Source organism: Artibeus jamaicensis, unplaced genomic scaffold (genome assembly GCF_021234435.1).
Source record: "Artibeus jamaicensis isolate MK-2021 breed Jamaican fruit bat unplaced genomic scaffold, CSHL_Jam_final contig_354, whole genome shotgun sequence".
Lineage (NCBI taxonomy): Eukaryota > Metazoa > Chordata > Mammalia > Chiroptera > Phyllostomidae > Artibeus > Artibeus jamaicensis.
Window position 1 is genome coordinate 3,533,604 of NW_026521803.1, and position 22,830 is coordinate 3,556,433.

General features: G+C 40.4%; 1 protein-coding gene across 5 annotated transcripts in view; it reads left to right on the forward strand.

Moving 5' to 3' along the window:
• The window catches only part of DLGAP1 (DLG associated protein 1), an 856,099-nt gene that overhangs the window by 596,470 nt on the left and 236,799 nt on the right, over positions 1–22,830 (forward strand). For 4 of the 5 annotated variants that reach the window (XM_053664366.1, XM_037150738.2, XM_053664367.1 and 1 more), the window contains one exon: positions 19,381–19,595. In XM_053664366.1, the coding sequence (XP_053520341.1) occupies positions 19,381–19,595 (215 nt within the window). Of the gene's footprint in view, positions 1–11,221; positions 11,336–19,380; positions 19,596–22,830 lie in introns of all 5 variants that reach the window. The other variant, XM_053664368.1, reaches the window with a different exon arrangement.

A 22,830-nucleotide genomic window follows, 5' to 3' on the forward strand; every position in this document is an offset into this window, starting at 1 on the left:
TTCCCTATAAATTGTTCTTTATTTCAATTAGTGTATCCTTTGTTTCTGACTGGATCTTTTTTATGCAGCTGAGATCCTCTGTGTCTTAGTAGTGTGGCTTAATGTAGTAGGTGTCCTGTAGGGTCCAGGGGCACAGCCTCATCTATCACCCAAGCTGGGTATTTGAGATGGGCCTTTCATGTGGCCTGAGTACATCCTCCACTTGTAGTTGAGCCTTGATTGCTGTTGAGAGTTCAATGGGAGGGATTTACCTGAGCCAGTCAGGTACAAGGACTTACTGTGACCAATGGCCACCACACTCTGCCCTCCATGGAGGATCAGCTGTGCAGAGGCAGGGTGGTGGTTCTCTGAAATGGTCTCGAGCTGTCCCATGGCTGTGCAGGCTCTGAGTTTCCTGGTTGGTGCAGGTCAAAGTCACCACCCACCTGTGTTTTGCCTAGGATACCCTGCCTGAGTTATAAAGCAATCTGAGATGGCTGCTACTTGTGCTGGGCTTGGAGATTCCCAGGCAAAGCCAAGCTGTGAATCTAGGCTCACTGAGGACAGCAATTGCTTATGTGAGAGGATTTAGGAAGTTGTGAAACATGAGCCAAGACCAGCCATTCATATGGAAAAGCAGCTTGGGTAGGCCCGTAAGTTGATCGGGGCAGAGCCTCAGAGGATATCCCCTCCAGTGCAGGGCAAATACTGTCAGCCAGGTTGATAAAGTCTCAGATATGGCACCAGCTTGCCAGCTCTGTGAGGGGAAAGTTCAGAAATGGGACTCCACCAAGTGTCTGCTCACCTTGATGCCAGACACTTCAGTTTCTCCCTGTATACCACTGGTGCCTTTCAAGCTACTCCCCCAGTGCTGGAGCTCAGAGGGAGTGAGTCTGAATAGGTGAATCTGTGTGTAGGTTTTTTTAAGAGAAACTGCTTGGGGCTCCAGCAGTTTCATCCACTGACTCAATTCCCACTGGTTTTTGCAGCCAGAAGTTGTAAGGACTTCTCTTCCTGGCACTGAAACTCTGGCCTGGGGTGCCTGGTATGGGGCTGAGATTCCTCATTCCCAAGATATCCCTCCCAAACTTTTATCCACCATGTGATGATGTGGGACCAGCCTGTTCCCCATCTGTGCCCCTCTTACTAGTCTGGATGGATGTGGTTTCTTTTTAATTCTGTAGTTGTCAGACGTCCATCCAACGTGATTTCTGATGGTTCTGAGTGATGGTTGTTCTATACTTTAGTTGTATTTTGATGTGGTTGTGGGAGGAGGCAAGCCATGTCTGCCTACGCTGCCATCCTGACTGGAAGTCTCCAAGACACAGTTTTTATATCTCCTTTTGGTTTCTGCATAACATAAGAACAAAAGGAAAGATGTTTTGTAAACCAAAACAAAGCAAATAAATGTATTTCTTCTTTCATATAAAATTCAAGAAAATTATACCTTCAATTGCTACTTAAGTGTTTTTTGTTCAGAAAGCCATCCCCCACAAACACCTAAATAGGGAAATCGCTCATAAGTTTCTTTTGCCTCTATCCCATGTATTTATTACCATTGAAATCAGGTCAGAATTTACATTCAGCACCACATTGGATGGAAGGGGAGAAGAAGTTCAAGTTGCCACATTGATGGGTATCCAAGGAAGGAGTCACACCCCTCTACCTCAGTGGTTGGAAGGGCACTGCGATGCCCCTGCCTTAGCCTCCTCCTACCATATCTCATGCTCCCCCAGAACACATGCTCCATGTTCCAGACTTCCGGTGTTATTGGGGACACCTGACTGCACTGGGAGCCACTTGTGTTTTTTTTCTGATTTAAGAATTATGTCTCCCTAAAAAAAAAGTTCCCTCTGGACATTCTGAAACAAAACAGTTGTTTGTTTAGCTTTGTTCTAGATGTTGTCCAAATATGTCTCAGGGAAAAAGAAGACAATTCCTTTTTTGTCAAATAGAATATTATGAGGGGCACTTAATTCAATGTTTTTCTCTTCAGAATTTTTCACTCTGCACACACAATTGCAAACTTAAGTGCAAAGTAAGTGGCCACTCACCCGGCTGCGGCAAAGCGTGTGTGAACTGCAGAGGCCAGCCTCGTTAGGAGGAAGCATGAATATCTAAAGAACCCAAATCAGGTCAGCTTGACTCACCACCAAAAGGATAAAGAAAGGGAAAAAAGACCAAAACAAGTCTTTCTCGAATGAAATGTATCTGAATAGTTAGTGTTGGTGGGTAGTTCTCAATGTAATGAGGAAAACACCATAATTGAATATGAAGTGTGTGTATGTGTTCATGTGTGTGTGTGTGAGAGAGAGAACACTAAATTATTCCAGTCAATTTTTGGGTGATAGAAGAAATAATGGAGTGAGTGGAGGTTCTTTTACATCCAAATGTAATCAGTTATTATCTTGAGTGAGACATTCTTACCTCATTACAGTTTTTACTGGAAAAGGTTGCCATAGTAGGTTCATGATATAAAATGCAAGGCATGTGACACGTACCTAATTTTACAGGCCAGTGGCACTTTCAGAATGTCTCTGTTGCTTTGCTTCGTTTGCACACATTTCCTGAGTGAAACAGACAGTGGCATAGGCTTGACGCAAAGTGTGAGCTCCCAAAGACTGCATTTCTACCCCAGTTCTTCCTTTCCACACAGAAGCCACCCTGTATTCTTGTGTTCTACATCTCCATTCAGGGAGAGAAAAACAGTTTTGCAAAGTTTGAAAAGTATTCATATGGAGCAATCATGTTTTTATTTTGTTGAATCCAGTGGACAGACAGTTACAATGTGAGAAAGCTGAAAGCACACAGGCTCAAGAGGGATGAGATCTGATTTCTAGCCAAATTCTGCCCCCTATTAGCGAGACAAACTGTAATTTATATTCTGAGTGTCTATTTCTTCATTTGTAGATGAGGGGTTGACATTTACCAAAGCATGATGCGAGGAGATTTCATGTGAAGAAAAGAAATTGAATTTGATAAACTCCGTGATGTACTCAGACACCTGAAATCTTAGGTGCGCCTGTGGATGGCCGCTCTCTCAGCAGGCAGCACAGTACAGAGCACCTCCCACCCTCCTCCCCTTGGAGCCCTCCCTCTTCCACAGAGCAGTTCTACCATGAGTGACCCATAAAACGTGGCTGGAATCCGCTGGGTGGGATGACAATCTTAGAATTCTGCCTGACTTGGCCCTGCCACCCTCTGGTGACGGGGCTCTCTGGGCCTGCTTGAGTTCCGTTGACCCTGCTGTGGGATGTGGTTGTGGTTCCCCGAAACCCTCCACAGAGACATCCAACTGCAGCTCTCTGGAGGCCTCCAAAGACTGTGCTCTGGATGCTGGCTATGTGTCCACCATCCAAACCCACCACCATGATACTGAACCCGCCACCAGCCCCTTCACACACAGGGGCCTCCTGCCTGTTCTGCTGAGGTCCTCCTGCTTGTCCACATCAGGTACCACATCTCTTCCCTGCTGTTGGTGACGGAAAATCCAGGACTGAAGGTTCCCATGCTTACTTCTGAATTGATTAACAAATTAGGTATAATTCAGGCAATAAAATAATAGATTTTGGTGAGCAGTTTTATTTTATTTGATTTATTTGATTTTATATACTCTCCTTGGAACTGGAAATATAGATACAAATAAGACACAGTCTCAGCCAGATGAATGACATCACCCCTTCTCTCAAGTGGCTTACGGATTGGTGGGTGAGACAGATTTGTAAACAACTGGCTTTAAAATAATGTGACGTGTTACATTAGTACTATGTGCCAGCTGTTAGAATAAATCTTTTTTTTCAGCTTAGCTCTATATTTCTTCTATTAAAGCAGCTCATTATGGAAGTATTGGACTTTTAGGATGTAAGATGGCTTAAATGACCAGTCTCTGAAATTTCTATTTATTTAATGTGTTGTTATATTTCACATGACTGTAGATTTTACAGTTTGTCAACAAGAAGCAAAAATTTCACAATTGACTCTCTTGCTCTTAAAAACATGACAGTTGAATTGATGTACTGGGCAGTCTTTTAAGGCACTGGGTGCAGAGCCAGGCTCACTCAGCGTGGATGGACTTTGTGAGCCTCCTGAGCAGCTGGTTAGAGAGCTGGCATTTATGCTTAGGTCTGTGACCCAAGCTAACTCCTTAGAATGATAAAGGAAACACATACCGCTCGCAACTGAAGAGAACCTGTACACCAGGGAGCTCTGCGGCACACTGTCGGCCCCTGGAGTCTCACACCCACCACCCTAGAAGCTGCCTTCAAGTTTCCACCTGTAATGGTTAGTTCTATGTGGCCACCTGGCTAGGCTAGAGTACCCAGTTATTTAATTACACACTAGTATAGGTGTCACTGTGAAGGAATTTTGTTCGTATGATCAATACCTATAGTCAGTTGACTCTAAGGAGTCAATAGAGATTACCCTACATAATGTAGGTGGGCCTCATTCAATCAGTTGAAAGGTCTAAGAACAAAGCTTAAGCTTCCCTGAGCAGAAGAAATTTTGCTACAAGAACATCTTGAGCTTCGGCCCCTTCCTGAGTTTTGGGGGCTGGAGGGCCAATATGAAGTGTGCGTATGTGTTCATGTGCGTGTGTGAGAGACAAAACACTAAAGAATTCTAGTCAATTTTTTGGTGATAGAAGAAATAATGAGCAAAGATTCACTACCAGCTTGTCCCAGATTCCACACCCAACACCCCCTGCCCCCAGTCATGTGAGCCAGTTCCTTAGAACAAATCTCTGTTTTTCCTTTTCTGCTCTGAGAGCCCTTACTGGCCCCCCACCTCTTACACACAGACCTACAGAGAGCCCCTCAAGGCACGAACCCTCCTCACCTCAATCCCCTCCCACCCTCGGGGTGAAAAGGCCTAGGAACTATTGCATCATTTATCGTGATTCAGCTCTGGGCTGAATTAAATAAGCTGTAGGGGTTGACCCATGTGGAAATTTAATCATCACTTATGACATAATTTCTACAAGAAAGTATCATCTGAACTCCAAAAAAATAAGGTTTTTTGTACTATACACATGCATATATACATATATAATTTTATATCATCTTTATCCTTATAGCAGGCCCCTGAAGTATATGTTACTGTCCTCATTTGCTGTTTGAAATTAACATTAAGAGATATTAAGGTAACTGGGTCAAAATCACGTGGTCTGGTAAGGAATAGATTTCGATTTGGACCCAGATGTAACTGACTCCAAAATCTACGCTGTATGCATTGCACAGTGTGCTGCTTCCATATAAGTGAGAACTCACAGGAGTAAGAATTACATGGTGGAAAATATTCCACTTTCTTCCGTGCTACTTTTGTAGGTGTGCTGTGTGAAGGATTTAAATATTACCTGATGTTTACCGAAAACTTACTATCTGCCAAGCTCTTATTTTAAAGATTTCTTAAATGAAATGTCCAGGTTTAATTATACATTAGTTCTATAGTTGGGCATTTCAAAATTCTAAAACACGTTATGACTAGTAATTTTTGTCCCACTTCATGTACTTTCATTGTGGACATGTAATGTTCTCCCCCTCCTCAGTGATAGATGCTTTATTTTGACATAATTAATTAGAATAAAAAGACATATTTGTTGTGCAGTGAATGAAAGCCTTTTTAATTACTCAATTTATTCACTGAGTTAGTTTAGTTTTTTTAACATTTTGAACCCCACAGCCCCTGCTTCATGAGGCTGATACGTAAGACAAATTCATGCAACATCACTTGGTACCCAACTAGCAGACCCACTTCATCTGGTCAGCATCTCTCATTCTGGCCAGAGTGCTCTTTGACTTGGGCTTCAGGGGCCCATTCAAAAAGACACTTCTATGTGTCCTCACGTTAAAGTTAGAGCTCTTGAGAAATATCCTTCTACACAAATACAATCAGTAAAATAAAGGTAACTCAGTTGAAGAAGTATTACTTTAGGGTCTCAAAGCTATTCATTCAGCAAGAATACATTAAGCACTTGCTTTACAGAAGGGACTTCAGGAAAAATTAAGACAAATAATGTTGTCTCTGATTAGTAATGAATGTGGCACTGCTCTGTGCTGGATGTTCTAAAAGCAGTGCTTTTCAAACCAGTGGTTGCAACCAATTAGTGACTAGTGAAATCAATTCAGTGGGTCAGGAACAACATTATTTTTAATTAAATAGAGTACAATAGAAGGAAATGGAAAAGAAGATAGAGTACATAGCACATCTTTCTTTCTTTCAGCTGCGTATGTGCATATACTCCTTTCCAAAGTAAGACGTATTTCTCACTGTGAGACATAGTGACAAACTATTTAAAAGCTATCACTCAGAGAGAGAAAGAAGACAAAAGCCTTGCTCTCAAGAAGCTTGCACCTTGCTGGGAAGATAAAGCTAATCAATGAATGGCAGAACCCTTTGTATAAAGCAGTTAATGACTAAGTGGTAGAAATCAACGTTGCTAATTTAATGTCCCAGTGGGATTAAGGCCTAGGAAAATTCACTGTGATCATTTTTTACTCCTTCCTTTTTGAACAGCTTTCTTCACTCAGTTTCTAGGGCAATAATGCCTCACTGACCCCTCTCAGACTGGTAGCTGGTTTCTTCTTACCTCTCCATCTCCTGAGGTTGAATCAGTGCCCAACGGGCACAGCTCTTGGGCCATTTCTCTCTTCCACCAACACTCATTTCTTAGGCCACCTCATTCATTCTCAGAGGTGAGAATTTAAACTCACATTTAAATGCCACGTGAATGTCCACATTTCTTTTTCCCGTGCAGAATGCCTGAACTCCCAGACTTGTGTATCCAGGTCGCTGTCCAACTTCTCTATGTGGATGTGTCAATGGCATTTCAAACTCCATGTGTCCCAAACCAATCCCTTGATCCTTGTCCCCTCGTCTGAGCCTCCCTCAACCCCCCTCACCTCAGTTCATGGGAATTCAGTCTTTCCAGTTGATCAGACGAGAAACCTAGAAGTAATCATCCTTGACCCCTTTCTTTCTCTCAAGCCCACATTCAAATCATCATTAAGAAACCTATTGGCCCTGTCTTCTCTCCACCCCCAATGCTACCACCGCCCCTCACCTTCACTGTAGTCTGGATTATTGCGTGAGCCTCCATACTCTCCCTCCAATTCCACCCTTACTCCCTTCTAGTCATTCTCAACCAGCCGCCTAAGTGATCCTTTTAAACTAGAATATGTAGCATCTGTCATCATAACTATGATCTATTCCCATTTCACCCTGAGTAAGAGCCATGGTCCTTACAATGGCCTGCAAAGCCCAGGTTGCCTGGACCCTACACCCAGCCACCATCCCTCCGTGCTCACCTTCCTTCTCCTCTGCACTCCACGTGCCTGGCCTCTTCTGTGAGCACTGCAGACACGTCTCCCCAGCGGACCTTCTCATGACTCTTCTTTCTTCCCCAAGTTTGGTCTTCATTCAGAGGAGGCCTTCACTAACTGTGCATATTCCACACCCTCCCTCCTTCACATGCACCTGGCTCATGTCACCATCTAACACTCCTTTTACTTATTTTATTAAAGTTTCCCTCCCTCATTCCCCAGGGAGGCAGATTTTTTTCTTTTTGTACATAGCCATAGCCTTAGTATCTAAAGCAGCACCTACATCACAATAATATGCTTTTAAAATATTTTGGAAAAGTCATAAAATAAATGTTATTTTAACTCCAGCTTAACTACTAAGTGAAGGAAGAGAATGCCATAATAAATTTTTTTCCTAAGAAACCTTACACCAAACCCCACAATGAATATTCCAGTTGAGACATTTCCTTTCAGAGGAATGAGCTAATTCAGAAATGCTGGCCCAGATAGCTATAGACATAGACCATATCACACTCCTCCCAGAAAAGAAGGTAGAACTGACCCCCCGTTAGTTCTGCATATCATGCTGCCTGGAAGAAGTAAGTGGTTTGGAATATAATCTTAAAGTCCAAATCCTCAAGAGGCAACTTCCCAGTATGACGGTTATTAAAATGGAGTGTTATACTACCTGTGTACCTAATAAGTACCCCTTAAATATTATTCAGTGCTTCCTACATATCAAGAACTAAATTCATATAATTTGAAAGATGATGGTTCCGTTGAATTAGAAAAAACAAGATCCATGAAGAAAAGATTCTCTTTTGAACCATTTGAATGTAGTATACTTTTAGCTATCGTGAATGTAATTTGGAATTAGCTCAAACAGCACCAAGATAGAGTAGGAATCAGATGGTAATGATGAAAAGCAGGAAATTTTGAGTTGCATCTCTTCTTAAATATACTGCTTTTTTCTTTATAGATGACAAATAGCTAAGTTAATCATTCACTGAATTTATAGTAGCCATTTATAGACTCATTTGAGAAACCTGGTATCCCAAAATCAATGATAGAGAAAACTAAAGTAAAATATTTGCTGGGATTTCTTTCAAAATTCATAATTTTTAATCAAATATTAACATTGGAGGTGACTGGCCTGATATTTTATAGACTCTAGCTGTACTGTTCGTTCATAATAAGATTGTCAGACATTAAGTCCTAAGGGAAAGATTCATACTCATGAACACTTGACAAGAGGTGGGGTCTCACTACTGAGAGAGCCGTAAGGTTTTAGCCAACATTGAAGTTTAGTTTTATGAATGATACGTCTATATCTGGGTTTCCACTGACCCCAGGAGGAAGATCTCAAATATTTGAACCACGTCTGTGCTTCTGAACACCAGGCACAGAATTCTAGTTTGCCTCGGGCAATTCAATTTGGGGCATTCTGGGTACAAAGCCCAGAGATCGTGGCAGGCAGACACCATGCTAGTGACTACGATAATGGAGAAATAAAGCGCCTCACTTAGCCATTGCCAGCCAACAGATGCTCTCCAATATGCCAGAAAGACATGTTAAAAATGAATGCTTCATTAAAAACTAAGAAAGGGCTCCTTCAATTACCTTATTACCTATATAATCAGTAAAAAAAAAAAAAAAAACAAGTATTTATTATAAACCTAAGCCTCTGTTGTTTTTATCTTGTAACCTTTTAGGATGTCTGTGTTCTTCCTTATATTTCGCTAAAACTTGTAGCCAACTGTAACTGTTGGGTGGTGGGTAGTCTGTGGACATTACTTTTTAAAGTCTTTTGATTCTTCTAAGCATCTAACCCTCACTACTCATTACAAGTTTCAAAATGTTACATAAAGTATCTCCCAGCAACCTGACTCTTGAGTTTTATGTTTAATGGAAAGTTATTGTTACTAAATTTTGAAACTTATACACAGCACCATGGTGTGGGAGGCTCTCCATCCGGCAGCACGCTCCTCCTGTCCACTGCGGATGAGAAATAAGTTGTCCCTGACACAATCTCGCTGTTCTGGCAGGAAGGAGGTTGGCAATTCCCTCTGGTGGAGAATGCCCCGAGCCCTTCTCTCAGATGGCTTTTATTGGGAATGGTGTGTGTAGGTGTACACAGCATATGTTCATAGTTCATCAATTTATGTCAAAAAGGCTCTAGTCATACAAAAATAGGTACTATCTATAGATAACAATTGAAGGAAGACAGAGATCTGTCATAGGTCAGGTTCGGTTAGTCATGCTGACGCCAAAGGGTCTTTAAGACGTGTTTCATAAGATAAGGAGTTTACTTATGCCTTGAATTTAAACATCCGGCTTATATCAACAGGGCTGTACAAAACCAAGCAGAGCAGGCTTCAAAGGATACAATGTATTTATCAGGCCTGATTCCCGCAGTGTTAGAGTGACAGTCATGCCTCCTGCCCGCGTTTTGGCCTGGTTCTCCAGGGAGACTTACTAGCCCTTTTCAGGGCTGCTCTTGCAGGGAGGTCTACAGTCTCCGAAACCACACAGAGCTGCCCCCAACTCCATGGTAGGAGGCAAAGAGCATAGAAGTTTGAGTGATACAAGCCAGATTTTTAAGTCTGACTATGATTTTACTAGCTGTAAAATTTGGTGTCAATCATTTAATAGCACTAAGTCTCAATGCTCTCATCTTTGCAATAAAATTAATAGCAAAGTACTGTTTTTGTATTACATGAGGCAGTGTTTGTGTATTAGTGATTATAAATGGCTACCAGCAAACCCTAAGGTTAATTGCAACCCTACTGATATACTGAATGAGAAGAAATATCTTTGTTTCGGCATTCAAAGTCCAGCGGTGCTTGCTGATGGAACAGGCTTAGCTCAGCCCTGAACCGAGCAGGGGAGCTGGGAATGTGTTGTGCTCATTGGCTGAGCACATCTCCTGTGTTACTCTTGAAATACTAGGACCTCCAATTTAGGGAAGACAGTTTCCCCAAAGCAAAATCAGGGGGATGTGACTACAAGAACCAGAAGTGGGAGCAGGGTAGTATACAACCTGCAGATGTCCAAATGCAAGGTGGACGATGAATAAAATTCATTTTCCTGCCCTGTTGCCACATCATACCAAAGCATACTATCTTAGTTACTGTATCTTGGTGTAGTATCACAAGGGTATCTTCCCAACTACACTGCCTCCTTTGATGCCAGCCAGCACCTCAGTAACCTTTGCCAGCAGCCCCCGAGGCCCATGGATTCCTTCCTTTCTTTGAGGGTCGCAGACCTCACTCCCCTGTGTTTCTCCTGTGGTTATTATTTCTCGGTGGCATCCATGCATTTTACACACAGTCAACTCCAAGGAAGAGGGTTACCACCAGGGAAGAGGCTCCATAAGAACAAACTATAAACACAGTAGGTAACTTGGAGGCACTAAAATTTAGTGCTCAACTCAGTTTGACTTGCTTAAAAACTGTTTTTACTCTTTTTCATCATCCATCCCCCAGATTTTCCTGATCTACTAAAAACTTGTAAATCTCTTCAAGACTGTGCTTTGCAAAATAATTTGGTGTATTTACTTGGCACCTGCTATGGTTCTGGGTACCTTGCAGATACCTGTAAATGTCCATGGATGAGAATAATCCCATAAGGTCAGAATGAACAAATCACCACTGCATAGCACTGTGTACCAAGTTCTGTGCAAGAGCATTTAAAAGGTTATTTGGAGGAACTGGCAAAGGGCACGTGCCCTATTTTTAAAAGAGGTGGGTATTTAGTCTCATACTTGAAAGGTAATTTTTAAGCAAATTAAGATTTACACCAGCTCCGGCCTTCAAGGGGAATCAGAAAGGGCGGTTGTCAGGGAAATCTGATTGGAAAACACCAGTCAGGCCTTGAGATCTGCACATCGCGTAATTGTAATTTTCCTATTCTTGCTCTTTTTTCCCTGCTTTTGCCATGAGAAGAGCAAGCTAAAAAAGCTACAGGGACATTTATGCCAAGTCGCATTTGTCAAGTTGAAAGCTGTGTGGAGCAGAAAAGCAGTTCTCCCAGCTGCAAAGAAGATGCACAGGAGCCGAGTGAGTAGGGAATCTGAGAGCTCACTAAAAGTGCTTAGAAGGCCAATACATTAAAGCCATTTCTATGAAAAGTGGTCGGCAGAAACTGGAAATCCAGGGCGAAGACTTCTTACAAATGCTGAAAAACCACTGGGGTGCTTGGAGGCCTCCAAAGCCGTCCTTAAAAGGCATGGCTGTCCTGTAGGTTTTCGATTTCTCCCAAACTGTCCATTTGTGCTTACGCAGCAACCAGAGACGACCAGCAGTAGGGGCACCACAAAACCGTGAAATGGCAAACCTGGTTTTACTTAACAGTTATTTTAAGTATTTATTATTTAAGCCTTCTTTATCAGTACTAGAAAATTAGTGACAAGATAATATTCATGCTTATTTTAATGGTTATATTTTATTTAAAAAATAGGACAGTTGAGTGGTGCACTCCACTTTTTTTAGTTTATTTTTTTCATTCACTCAAATGCATCCTTTAGAGACAAGGCAATGCTGTTAAAAACTGTGGTAGACAAATGCAGACTCCTACTCCTTATGAGGACCTTGGGCAAGTCATTTTAGCTTTTCAAGTCTCAGTTTTACAGCACTCAAGCCTATTTCCTAGGACTGCTGGAAGGATGAAAATAAAGCAACATATGCACTGGTTCCAGCCCTTTGAAGTTATTCTATAAATGTCAGTTTATTCCATAAATATCAGATCCCTAGTTCCCCTTTCATAAGTACAGTTTCTCCTCCTCATAGTCACCCTTCCTAAAGCTCAGGAAAGGCCTGGGAGGTTGACTCCCCTCAGCCATAGCCAAGCACCTTCATTTACCTGATTGCTTTCATCAACATACTCTGTGCTTGGGGACAAATCGACTATTGCTGAGGGGCAGCCTCGCAAATATAAACCTGTAACTGATTTCCACCATTTTAATCACTGCTCTTCCTTACTATATTGTCTTTATTTCTACTTAATCAATCAAATGCCTAAGTTCTTCCTCCCAGCTTCTTTGGTTCTAATGAAGTAGAACTTGACTTTAAATCACACCTCAGTCTTAGGGTCAGTTCTCCCCTCAATGCGCTGCCATGCAGAAGTGCTCACAGAATCGCACTGGCCTTCCCTGGTACATATCAGGACACCGGATCCATTTCAGCTGTCCCGGCGTTCTAAGTGTCTGCATTCCTTTTGTGGCTCTCAGATTTCCCAAAATCTCACACATTTTCATTAATACAAACCTCACCATTCAACTTCCCATCCTGAGATAATTCACTCTCCAGAAGTCACTCACACATGGCTCCATCTCCCAGCCACCATCTCTCGGACCATTGGCACAGACGATCTGACTCAGTCTACACTTAGTTACACTTTCTGACCGCAGCCCAGCCAATGTGGGGGTGCCGACCACGTGTGCTCTGGAAGAGCCTTTTAAAAGCAAGCCTTCCCCAGTCTGCAATAGTATTTCTTATAAGTTTTTATTCCTAAGCATGTAATATTTCTTTATGTCATTGCTTTTTCCTCCAGGTAGATCTTTAAACTCTAAAAAGTTGTTTTCTTATCTGAAATATGTTCTTTTGATAATCATAAAATAATTATTATTACTCACAAGATAGCTAAGATGTGAATGTGGGTGGGAAGTCCCTGGACAGTGTTCGGCAGACCCCTGCTTGGGCCAAGTGTCACCTTGGGTTGACCACTAACCTCTCTGCACCTCAGTTTCTCTACTCGATGGGCTGAAATTACAATACAACACTTAATCCTCTTATCCTTCAGTTGTAAGAATCATGAGACATTATGTTGCATTTATACATAAAGTCATTTGCAAAAGCATGACATAAATGAATGCTAATTGTTACTATTATGTTGTTACTAAGAAATATGAGCATTAAGCTTGTAATTACTATCCATTTCTTGTTCTTATTATTGCACATATTCTTTAAAAGGGTGTTTAATTCTAAAACAGTTTTTTGACATTTTAGCATCTTGATATTGCAATGAATTATACAGTTTTTGGCATATCAGAATTTAATTGGTGACATTCATTTCTTTCTTATAGTACAAAAAAAATATTGTGCCTTTTACACTAGTATCTTAGAGTCAGTAAAATGTGCTATCTGGATCTTAGAGGAAAGCTGAAGAAGGGTAAAAATAAGAGTACCCTCCCTATTTAAAATGGAAACTATTAACCAAGTGAGGATAGGACCCAAAAAAAATCAGCACAGAGTTTGAAGCATTCCAATGGAAGGTTTTGCTTTGACTTCTATCATGTTTAGAGGTTTCCTATGGAAGAGGTTTTTTGAGGACCTCTAGCTTGTTATAGCTTTAGCTCACAGGTCTCCCAGAACTAGCATGATCCCATTCAGCTGAGTTTGGGGAAACCCAAAGGGAAAAAATATGGCTGCTCCAGAAGAGAGTTCAATTCCAAAGGTCTTAGAAGAAAGATAAATGTGTTTTTGTACCAAGTTGGGAGAGCAAATTTTTACTATAGAAGATATCTATTGGACCAGATGAAATTTTTGTGTATATTTATAATTTTCATATATGAAATTTTCATATTTCTATATAGGGTTACATACATGTTCTATTTGTATTTATATTCTTATACTAGAATGCTGATTAGAAGCCTATCAGTTAAAATGCCACTGCTTTTTAATTTGCAAGATATTCATAGCTGGCCATACTGAAAACTAGATATAAGGAGACAACTTTCTAACCTTTATTCTCAGACTTGTATGATACTTTGAAGTTCACAACTATTGTCACACACATTATCCATATTCGTTAAATGTCTATTATCACCCCCATTTTACAGATGGAAAGACTGAATGGAAGAGGTGAAGTGACTTATCCAAGGCCACATACAGTGAGTGAAAGCAAAGCTGGCATTGGAAATTCATTAATTCATTCAGTGTCACATTTACCCAGAAACCTATTCTGTTCTCCAGCACTGTACTACGCCCTAGAAATAGTGAGATAAACAATAGAAAACTTGCTCCCTTTACTTTTTATGACCTTTCCTCCCTCACTCCTGTGGCTAAGAGCTGCCTGCCCAGAGCGGAACCTTCATGCAGCCCAGAGCCTCCCTGATCCCCCAGCCATTGGCCTTGGCAGTCGTCATACCTCTGGAATGCACAGATCTAGGCTCAAGATTTCTAAAAAAATACAAATACAAATATAAAAATAGTTCCCATGGAACTTTCTTTCTTCTTCCCTAAGATTTCTGCTTTGTGAATCAAAAGGACACTTGAGATTCAATCTCTGAGAAGCCAGGAAGGATAAGAGGCCCAAGGAAGCACCCACCCCCCTCAGTCCTGCAGGAGAGAGACGAGCCCAGGACAGAAAGCTGTGCAGTACTTCCTGGTGGGGAACGCTCCCTTAAAGATGATGGGAGTAGGAAATAGATTAGGAATTCAAGTTTCTGATTACTATATTTCCATTATTTCTACCCCTCCATTACCAAAGAAAATCGAACACAACATCAGGCTCCTTAGAAAACCCATGTCATCCGTCCTTTGGGAGCCTCTGTGTGTTCTGCGGCGCCGTGCTGTGTGCCCTGCGGAGTGCAGAGCTCCCCTAACACAGACCTTCGCTGAGCGTTTCCCGTGTGCCTGTGGGCATCGCCTCACGTAATCCACAAATAACTCTGTGGAGTGGGGAATGGGCAAGGATATTGAGGCACAGAGGAGTTAATTAAGTTGACTGTGAAAGTAACTTGTTACGGCCCAGAGGGAATTCAAACCTGGGCGGTCTAACTGCAGAGCCCACCCACTAAGCCTTCAGCAATAATGCTTGGTCTTACTCCAGGGAGTTTACTGAGTTGTGGACAGATGACACAAAAACAGAAACAAGAAGTATATGCAAATGCCATTGTGTGGTATGCAAAGCAAGTACTCAGACGGAATATACAGGTCTGGTCGGGGGGCCCCACAATCTCCATCACAACTTTGCCCTTGTACTTGGAAACCAGCCAAGGTCAATACATAATGAATGGCCAGCTAGATTTAGTCTTTGACTTATAGTTTGCTGGCCCTTATGTAAATGATGTGAGCCTTAAATTTCTTAAAGGAGATCAATTTAGGCTGGAACAGTTGGAGGGAGCTTTGGCATTGCTGAATTTGGCCTTGAAGAAAAATTTGAGCTGGGCTTAGGAGAACCTTTGAGACCTGGCCCTGCCCCCTTAGCTTTCCCTCTTTTCACTTCCCTCTTGCCCAGTGCCCTCTGGATGTGCTGGCATATTTTTCAGAGGCTTTGATTGCACCAAGATTATTCCTAACCTAGGGACTTTCACTGGCTGATCCTTCTGCCTGGTGCTCTCTCCTCAAGGCATTTATGGTTTCTGCAATAATCTTGTTCATTTATTGGTGTACTTGTCTATTATCTATCTCTTCATGCTCAGTAACATGGGATTAACACTTGTACTGTCTACTGCTGCATATTCCTGGCACTCAGGCCATGGCTGGAAAAACAACAAGGAAAAGACACTTGCATGAATAAAAGAAAAAGGGAAAGAGACAAGGAGAAAGGGAGGGAGAGTTCAGAAATGCAAGCTTGCCTCGTTAAATTGTGTTTAATTTTTCCTTGATCTGTGACTAAATAGTCTGTGGCCATTGTTAGAATGGGCCATCACTTGGTGCCCATGATTCTGTTTCAACTCATAAAACCTCCTCATCCTGTAATTAGAGAATGATGGCACTGGTTATGGCCATTCCTCGGTCAGAGGTAGGACTTCTGTACTTCTGAATGATGACCTGTGGTTTACGTTACAGGCATGCTGTACCTGAAATAGAAAAATTTACACTATCCTTATCTCATTATATCAAAAATAAAGCTCTCCATTGGAGCTTTACTGCTTAAACATATGCATTTAAAAGCAAATGACCCTCTCTTTCCTCTAACCCATCACTATATAAACCTAACCTTTCTTAGACTTATGTTTTTTAACATTTTCTGGATCGAACCACCCACTAAGCTGGTTCAGGCAAGCAGGATGCCTGGCTACACTGCCAGCAACAAGTGACTCGGCTGCTTTCCTCTCTGCTCCAGCTTCCTTCTGTTACCAAGACTTTCATTTCTTTAACCTGCCAGGACTAGTAATAAGAAAGGCTTTCTCAGACAGCGGAAAGGTTAATTTTTTTTCTATGGATTTCCATAAATCTTTTTTCTTTGTGAACTGAAGCAGAAAGACACAGCAACCTTTGACTGGAACACAATAGTAGCTGCAGCCACAAGTCTTTCTTTTCACACAAAGGCATGACATTTCATGCTCTGGGCGCCTTGCAGACCTGCATGCTTTCTTGGAAAACTATGCACCTGACCACTACCCTCCCTTTTACGTTAGAGCTTAAGAGACTCGGAATGAAAACTGTGGCTCAGTTATAGCAACTTTTCTGGCCTTTAAACTTCAACAGCAGTATTTTTCTTCTCCAGGGTATGGATTTTCTGTTTCTTTACATTTTCCCTGGAACTGATTCCTGTGTTTTTTTATATGTAATCTTGTTCTAGGCTATCTTTAGGTGTATCAATAATGTATTAATTTTTAAATTCCATTCCAATGTAAGTCACTCACATACAACTTTTTAGTTGCCGTCATTTAAAAATTATGTTTAATTGAAAGACACACAGATTAAATACTATCCATCTGGTTCCCTTCTCAATAATCACAGCCTGTTTCTCATCCAAATCCAAGCTTCTACTATAAACTGATTTTGGAAAGAACACCCAAACAGGAATTTGCCATGTTTTCTTTCATAAGTGATATGAGCTAATAAGTTTGTCATTAGTCTCTGACCTATTCTTAAATGTTGTATGCATCATCCATGACCCTCAGCTGTGCTAACTTAATTTATAAAATGCAATTGCTAAGCCAATAATGAGGTTGTGAATATGATCATATCTTTGCACTGAGTCATCTGCCAATTGAAGAAAAACAAGACTGTTCTCAACATTTACAATTTCCCTAAGAAATCGTTCTTGTTGCTATGGTGACAGTGATGCTTTTTAGCTAAAAAAGCAAAAAGTCTACATTGTTACTAACATAACTAATAGAAGGCAAATGCAGCAGATGTGATGGATTATGAAGGTGTCGTGGGGCTATAATTGTTCATTTCTGTAGGTATGGCTGGTCATAGCCCAAAGAAACAGCATCAAACAGTGGTTTACAGCAAGGCCTCAAGAGCTGCTGGGCTGGAGCCCTGCCCTTCATAGTTGGGACTTCAGACAAGTTATATAACCTCAGGATCCTTATTTGTGAAATGGGGGTAATAATACTACTACCCCTCAGCTGTGCAGGTCCAAAGAGTGAATGTTTATAAAACATTTAAAACAGTACCTGCACATAGAAAGTATGACTTAAGAATTTGTTTAATAAAATAAACAAGCTGTACAGTGAAACTTAATCATACTTTATTAGTACTTTTCAGGATTAGAACCTATGAACAACTGTTTTCAGGTCCATGAATAGTAGCAACTCTTCAGTCTCATGTTTCTAGATATAAGCTTTCAAATTATATAAACAAATTTATAATTTAAGGAAGGAAGAATAGTGTATTTAGTGGAATATCTATTTTCTTCTTAAAACCCATAAATTTAGAAATCTATGTATAATATGTGTATGTAACATTGTAGACAATTTTCTTAATGCTTAAATGTTAAGATTCATATGTAATTAACTATAAAATTGGGAGTAAGTAAATTCTGGTTTTTGATGTTAAACCAAAATGTTGTAAATTCTAGCACTGCCACTTACTAGGTATGTGTTCTTTGGCAAATTTCTTAAGCTCTCTGGGCTCGAGAAATGCAGGAAAAAATGCAGAGTTGTTGTGTGGATGAAATAAGATCCTGTAAACAAATTTCTTAGCATAGTTAAATGTTAACAATGAAACATTGTATTATCTAATGAATAATCAGTAAGTGGTTAGCATCAAAATATTAAATACCTTTTTAACTTCTCACTGCAAATTGGGCCAGTTTCCATTTATGGTGCCATATCTTAAACCTGCTAACATGTTGATTTGGAACTCAATTTATGCTCCATCTTCTCATCTTCATTATAAACATGTTGAGGGCAAGAACGACTCCCCCATCTTTTTAAATTAAGCCTTATGCACTGTAGGATGTTATTTCTTAATGTGTATAAAGAGCGGTAATTATGCATTTCTTTTACCAAATGGAGGAGGAATGAGATCCTTAGGTTGAGGTCCATATTGAAGAGAAAGTCATAAAGACACTTTCTATAGCATAACTTAGTGCTCTGCTGAACTCAAAGGAAATGACTGTGGAAAGAGGACAGAGCAATGTACTGAGGACATTATCTTGTGTGGTGCTCACAGTTAGGAACTTAGAATAGGATCCAGCAAAGCAAGAGGAAAAGAACAATTCAGATAAGTATAGTAGTAGCCATGCCAGGTAAGCAGAGAAACTCTTAAGGGGTGGTGCTGGTGGTGGCATTGTGTGTGTGTGTGTGTGTGTGCGTGCGCATGCACGTGTAGAGGTCAAGAATAATTCAAAGTAAGAAAATGCCACAAGCTCTCATGAGGCGATCATTGAAAACCTTTAAAGTGCACTTTACGCAGATCTATGGAAGCTAAATCAGGAAGTCAATGCAGCTGGTATATAGATCACTGATTTGGAAATAAGAACGATTGGATATGAAATGGTAGAGATGGAGGGTTCAAGGAAGATATAGACAAAACAGAAACAGTTTTTAATTTGAATGACAACTGAAAATAAATAATTAAAGAATTCTGATAAAACCATTCTCCTTTCTAATGACATTCTTATGCCTGACTCAATTACTATCAGCAAGAGAAAACTGAGACATACAAGTAAGTCAGAGCCAATGATTTTCATTTTTCCTGATACACATGTTGTTTTAAAGATTGATACATGGATTTACATGTATCAAAAATATTTTCAAACCAGTTAAAGTAAAACACCATTATTGAAAAGTTCATATCTAAACTTTAAAATGGTTAACTATATTGCCCATATTTAGGGTCATGCTCCCCCCAAAAAGCAAAGAAGAGACAAATGTAGGGTCTTATAAAAAAAATGAATCATCTGTTTTATATCTGAATAGGTTCCCCAAGATGAATGGACAGGGTATACCCCTCGAGGTAAAGATGATGAAATTCCATGCCGAAGAATGCGGAGTGGCAGCTATATCAAAGCCATGGGAGACGAAGATAGTGGTGACTCAGACACAAGTCCCAAGCCTTCTCCCAAGGTTGCTGCACGAAGAGAAAGCTATCTCAAGGCTACCCAGCCTTCTCTCACAGAACTCACCACACTCAAGTAAGTGTTTCTAATGCTATGGTCTGGTAGTCCAGCTGCTCGTGTTATTACCCAGGATCAGATTGTGTGATTCCTGGAGTAAATGGGACAGAAAACACTCTTCAGATGGAGCAGTGTGAAGCATTGACTGCTCTATTGATTTTGACATTGGGTCTGACTTGTATGTCCCAGTGCTTTCAAAGACATGGGCACTAGGTATACGCTGCATAGATCATAAGCTGAACCCCCAACCTCCAAAAAGAGTTTGGAATAACTCAGGGTGGCTTCTGAAAAGAATTAAGATTTCTGATCAATGACAAGGTCCATGTATCCCAAATCTGGGCATTTGTTCAACCACTAAATCTATGAAGGATCTCTTCCTAAAAAGACCCTTGAATTTTTTCAGATAATTGAGTAATTAATAGATCAGAGTATATTGGAGAAACTTACAGAATGTGGCCATGCTTTAAAATTGGGTGATATGTTAAGGCTCTTGATATTCATTTTAAAATTTGGGCACTCAATGTATATTGTTATTTTGTAAGACCTTAAAATGATTTTTGTTTTGAAAAAACATGATGAGAAGCAATCCTTACTTCCATTTGTACTATTGGTAAACAGAGGACAGCTTTACAAAATAAATGATGGGAATTGATTTTTTTAAGAAAGACCATATTTAATTTTTAATTTTATTTATGGAGAGTTAATCAGAACTTGGAACACAGCACCCTGTAGCTCATCAGTTGAATCTGAAAATATATATTATGGATTATTCATGTTTTTAAGTGCATTTGATTACCTACTTTGAAGAAATACATACTACTATTCATGCATTTAGGTTACACTACAAAATAAGATATTAAAAGACATAATAAATAAAATAGAAAAATGAGAAAGCCATCATATTAAAGAAACAAACTAGATTATAGCCTAGAATACTGAAAAGCAGCTGACTATTTTGTAATGGAAATTTATTTAAAAAGCAAATTACATTATATTTTAAGGAAGTGGACAGGGAGAATACCCTCATCAATATTTTTTCAAGGTATCCCATGAAACCACTATGGATCATTTCAATGGAAAGCTAATACCAATGACATTAGTAAAGCAGCTCAAGAAAGAAAGCTCTTCCTCCTTTCCTTTGGCTTCCAATTGCCCTCTTTTTTGCCTTTATTTCTGCATGCATTCACCTCCTAGGCCAGCTGTAGCAAAGTACTATGACCTGGGTGGCTAGAAACAGTAGAAATTTCTTATCTCACTGTTCAGAAACCTAGCAGTTTGAAGTCAAAATGTCAGCAGGCCCACACTCCCTGTGAAACCTTTAAAGGAGAATCCTTCCTTGCCTCTTCTTCACTTCTGGTTGTGACCAGCTATTCTTGGTATTCCTCAGCTTGCTGAAGAATGTGGCTGTCTTCTAATGACACAAGTGACATTGGATTAGGACTCTCCCTGATGACCTTATATTAACTTGATTAATCCTGAAAAGACCCTATTTCTAAGTAAGGTCACATTCACAGGTATTGGGAGTTAGTACTTTGACATATCTACATGAGGAACACAATTCAACCCATAATACTGCCACATGAGGTAAGGATTGGTCGTAGAAATTAAAAATGGAATCAGGTACCTTGCACTTTGGCACAGCTCACAGAAGCTTGGAAAACTATATATATATATATGCACTGTGAAAAGAACTGGATACATAATAAAGGCAGTGGGCCAAGGTGGCATGACATGAGGGTAGCCAAGGACTCTTCTGGCAAATATTTTCTATGGACTTTATAGTATCTCCACTATAGATAATAGATAGTCACAGCTGTGGCACTGACATCTTCCAAAAGATGCAAAAGAGGGACTGCTTTGGGCAAGAAAGTCACTTGGACTTTCCAGATCTCAGTTTCCTCAAATGAAAGCAAATAGTAAGACCCTGCAACCTCCTGAGTCCCTTCCACCTTCTTTGTATCCCATTAGTTTGCCTATAGGGATGCATTTGTTGCATCAGCTGAACAACACTCTGGGTCTTGGGAGATGAGATATGGTGATTGCTGCAGTTCACAGTGGTACACAGGTATGAGGAGAACAGAAAGGAGCAGAGCCCTAAGGAAGATGTGGAACATGCTCTGAGAAGGCCAAGGACGGGGCCATGTGCAGAAATCAAGTTCACAATTCTATCCTACTTTCTAGAGCTTCAAGGGAATCCACTCCGAAGTCATTGGGACTTTTACATTTTGCCTTTATGAATGCCCTGGACCCTATCTTTACAACCATTTATGTATTTTGTCTACTGCTCACAGGCTTTAAGAGCAGAAAGAGGCCAGCACAGGTAGTGGCTAAGCTGATGGTAAAGAGGGTCAACACTTCAGACAATGAAATTAGTCACTGAGCAGGGTATAAGAGTTTGTGATGTCTATTTTCCTCCTCTAAACCTCTGGAAATTCAAAATGATAACCAATTTACTGGGAGGTACCTTCTAAATTAGCAATTTTTGTCTTGACTTAGCATTTTAGCAAACCACCTCTGCTGCCCCCCTGTTCTTTAGCAGCCAAGACAACATCTGACCATTCTAATATATTTTTCTTCTCTGTGCTACCATCCTATTCACCAGACTTATTTCTCATAGTGCTGCTCATCTCCATTCATTTCTTCCTCACCTGCTTTAGGAGTTCCATCTCTCATTACAGTCTACCTATCACTTTCCACCATACTCCATCCAGTACATGTGATCATAAGTGGTTTTAGCTTAATGGGATTTCAGGAGGGACACAAGAAAAAGGGGGAACACACTATGAAGGCAAAATTCAGATATGACATCACTCATAATCAATGCTGTCTTTTATTCCTTGATGATATTTTGACTGGAAGTAATTGTTTTTCTAGAAGTTTAAAGCATTTAGTTCCTTATGAGAAAAAAAAATCCCCATATCCTGGAATTTTAGTTCCCCAAAAAAGAAACTATATTTTTGTTCCTACTGCTCTGACATTTAAGTCAATTTTTTCCTCCTTCCTCCTCAGCAATTCACAGCTTTAGGGATGAATCATAGCCATGAACCAAGATAACTAAAATTAGCCGCGTGAGATTGGGGCAACATTTTGTTTGAGGTTTTCAACTCCCATCTTCTCTCAGAAATGTTGGAGAGAAGGTACTCCTACACTTTCTTACATTGTTTTTCTCTTTTCTTTTCCCTTTGCTACTTTCCAAAGGCATCCGGAGGGTCCTTTCATGAGCATGGTTTCCATCAGCTACTTAATGTTGTCT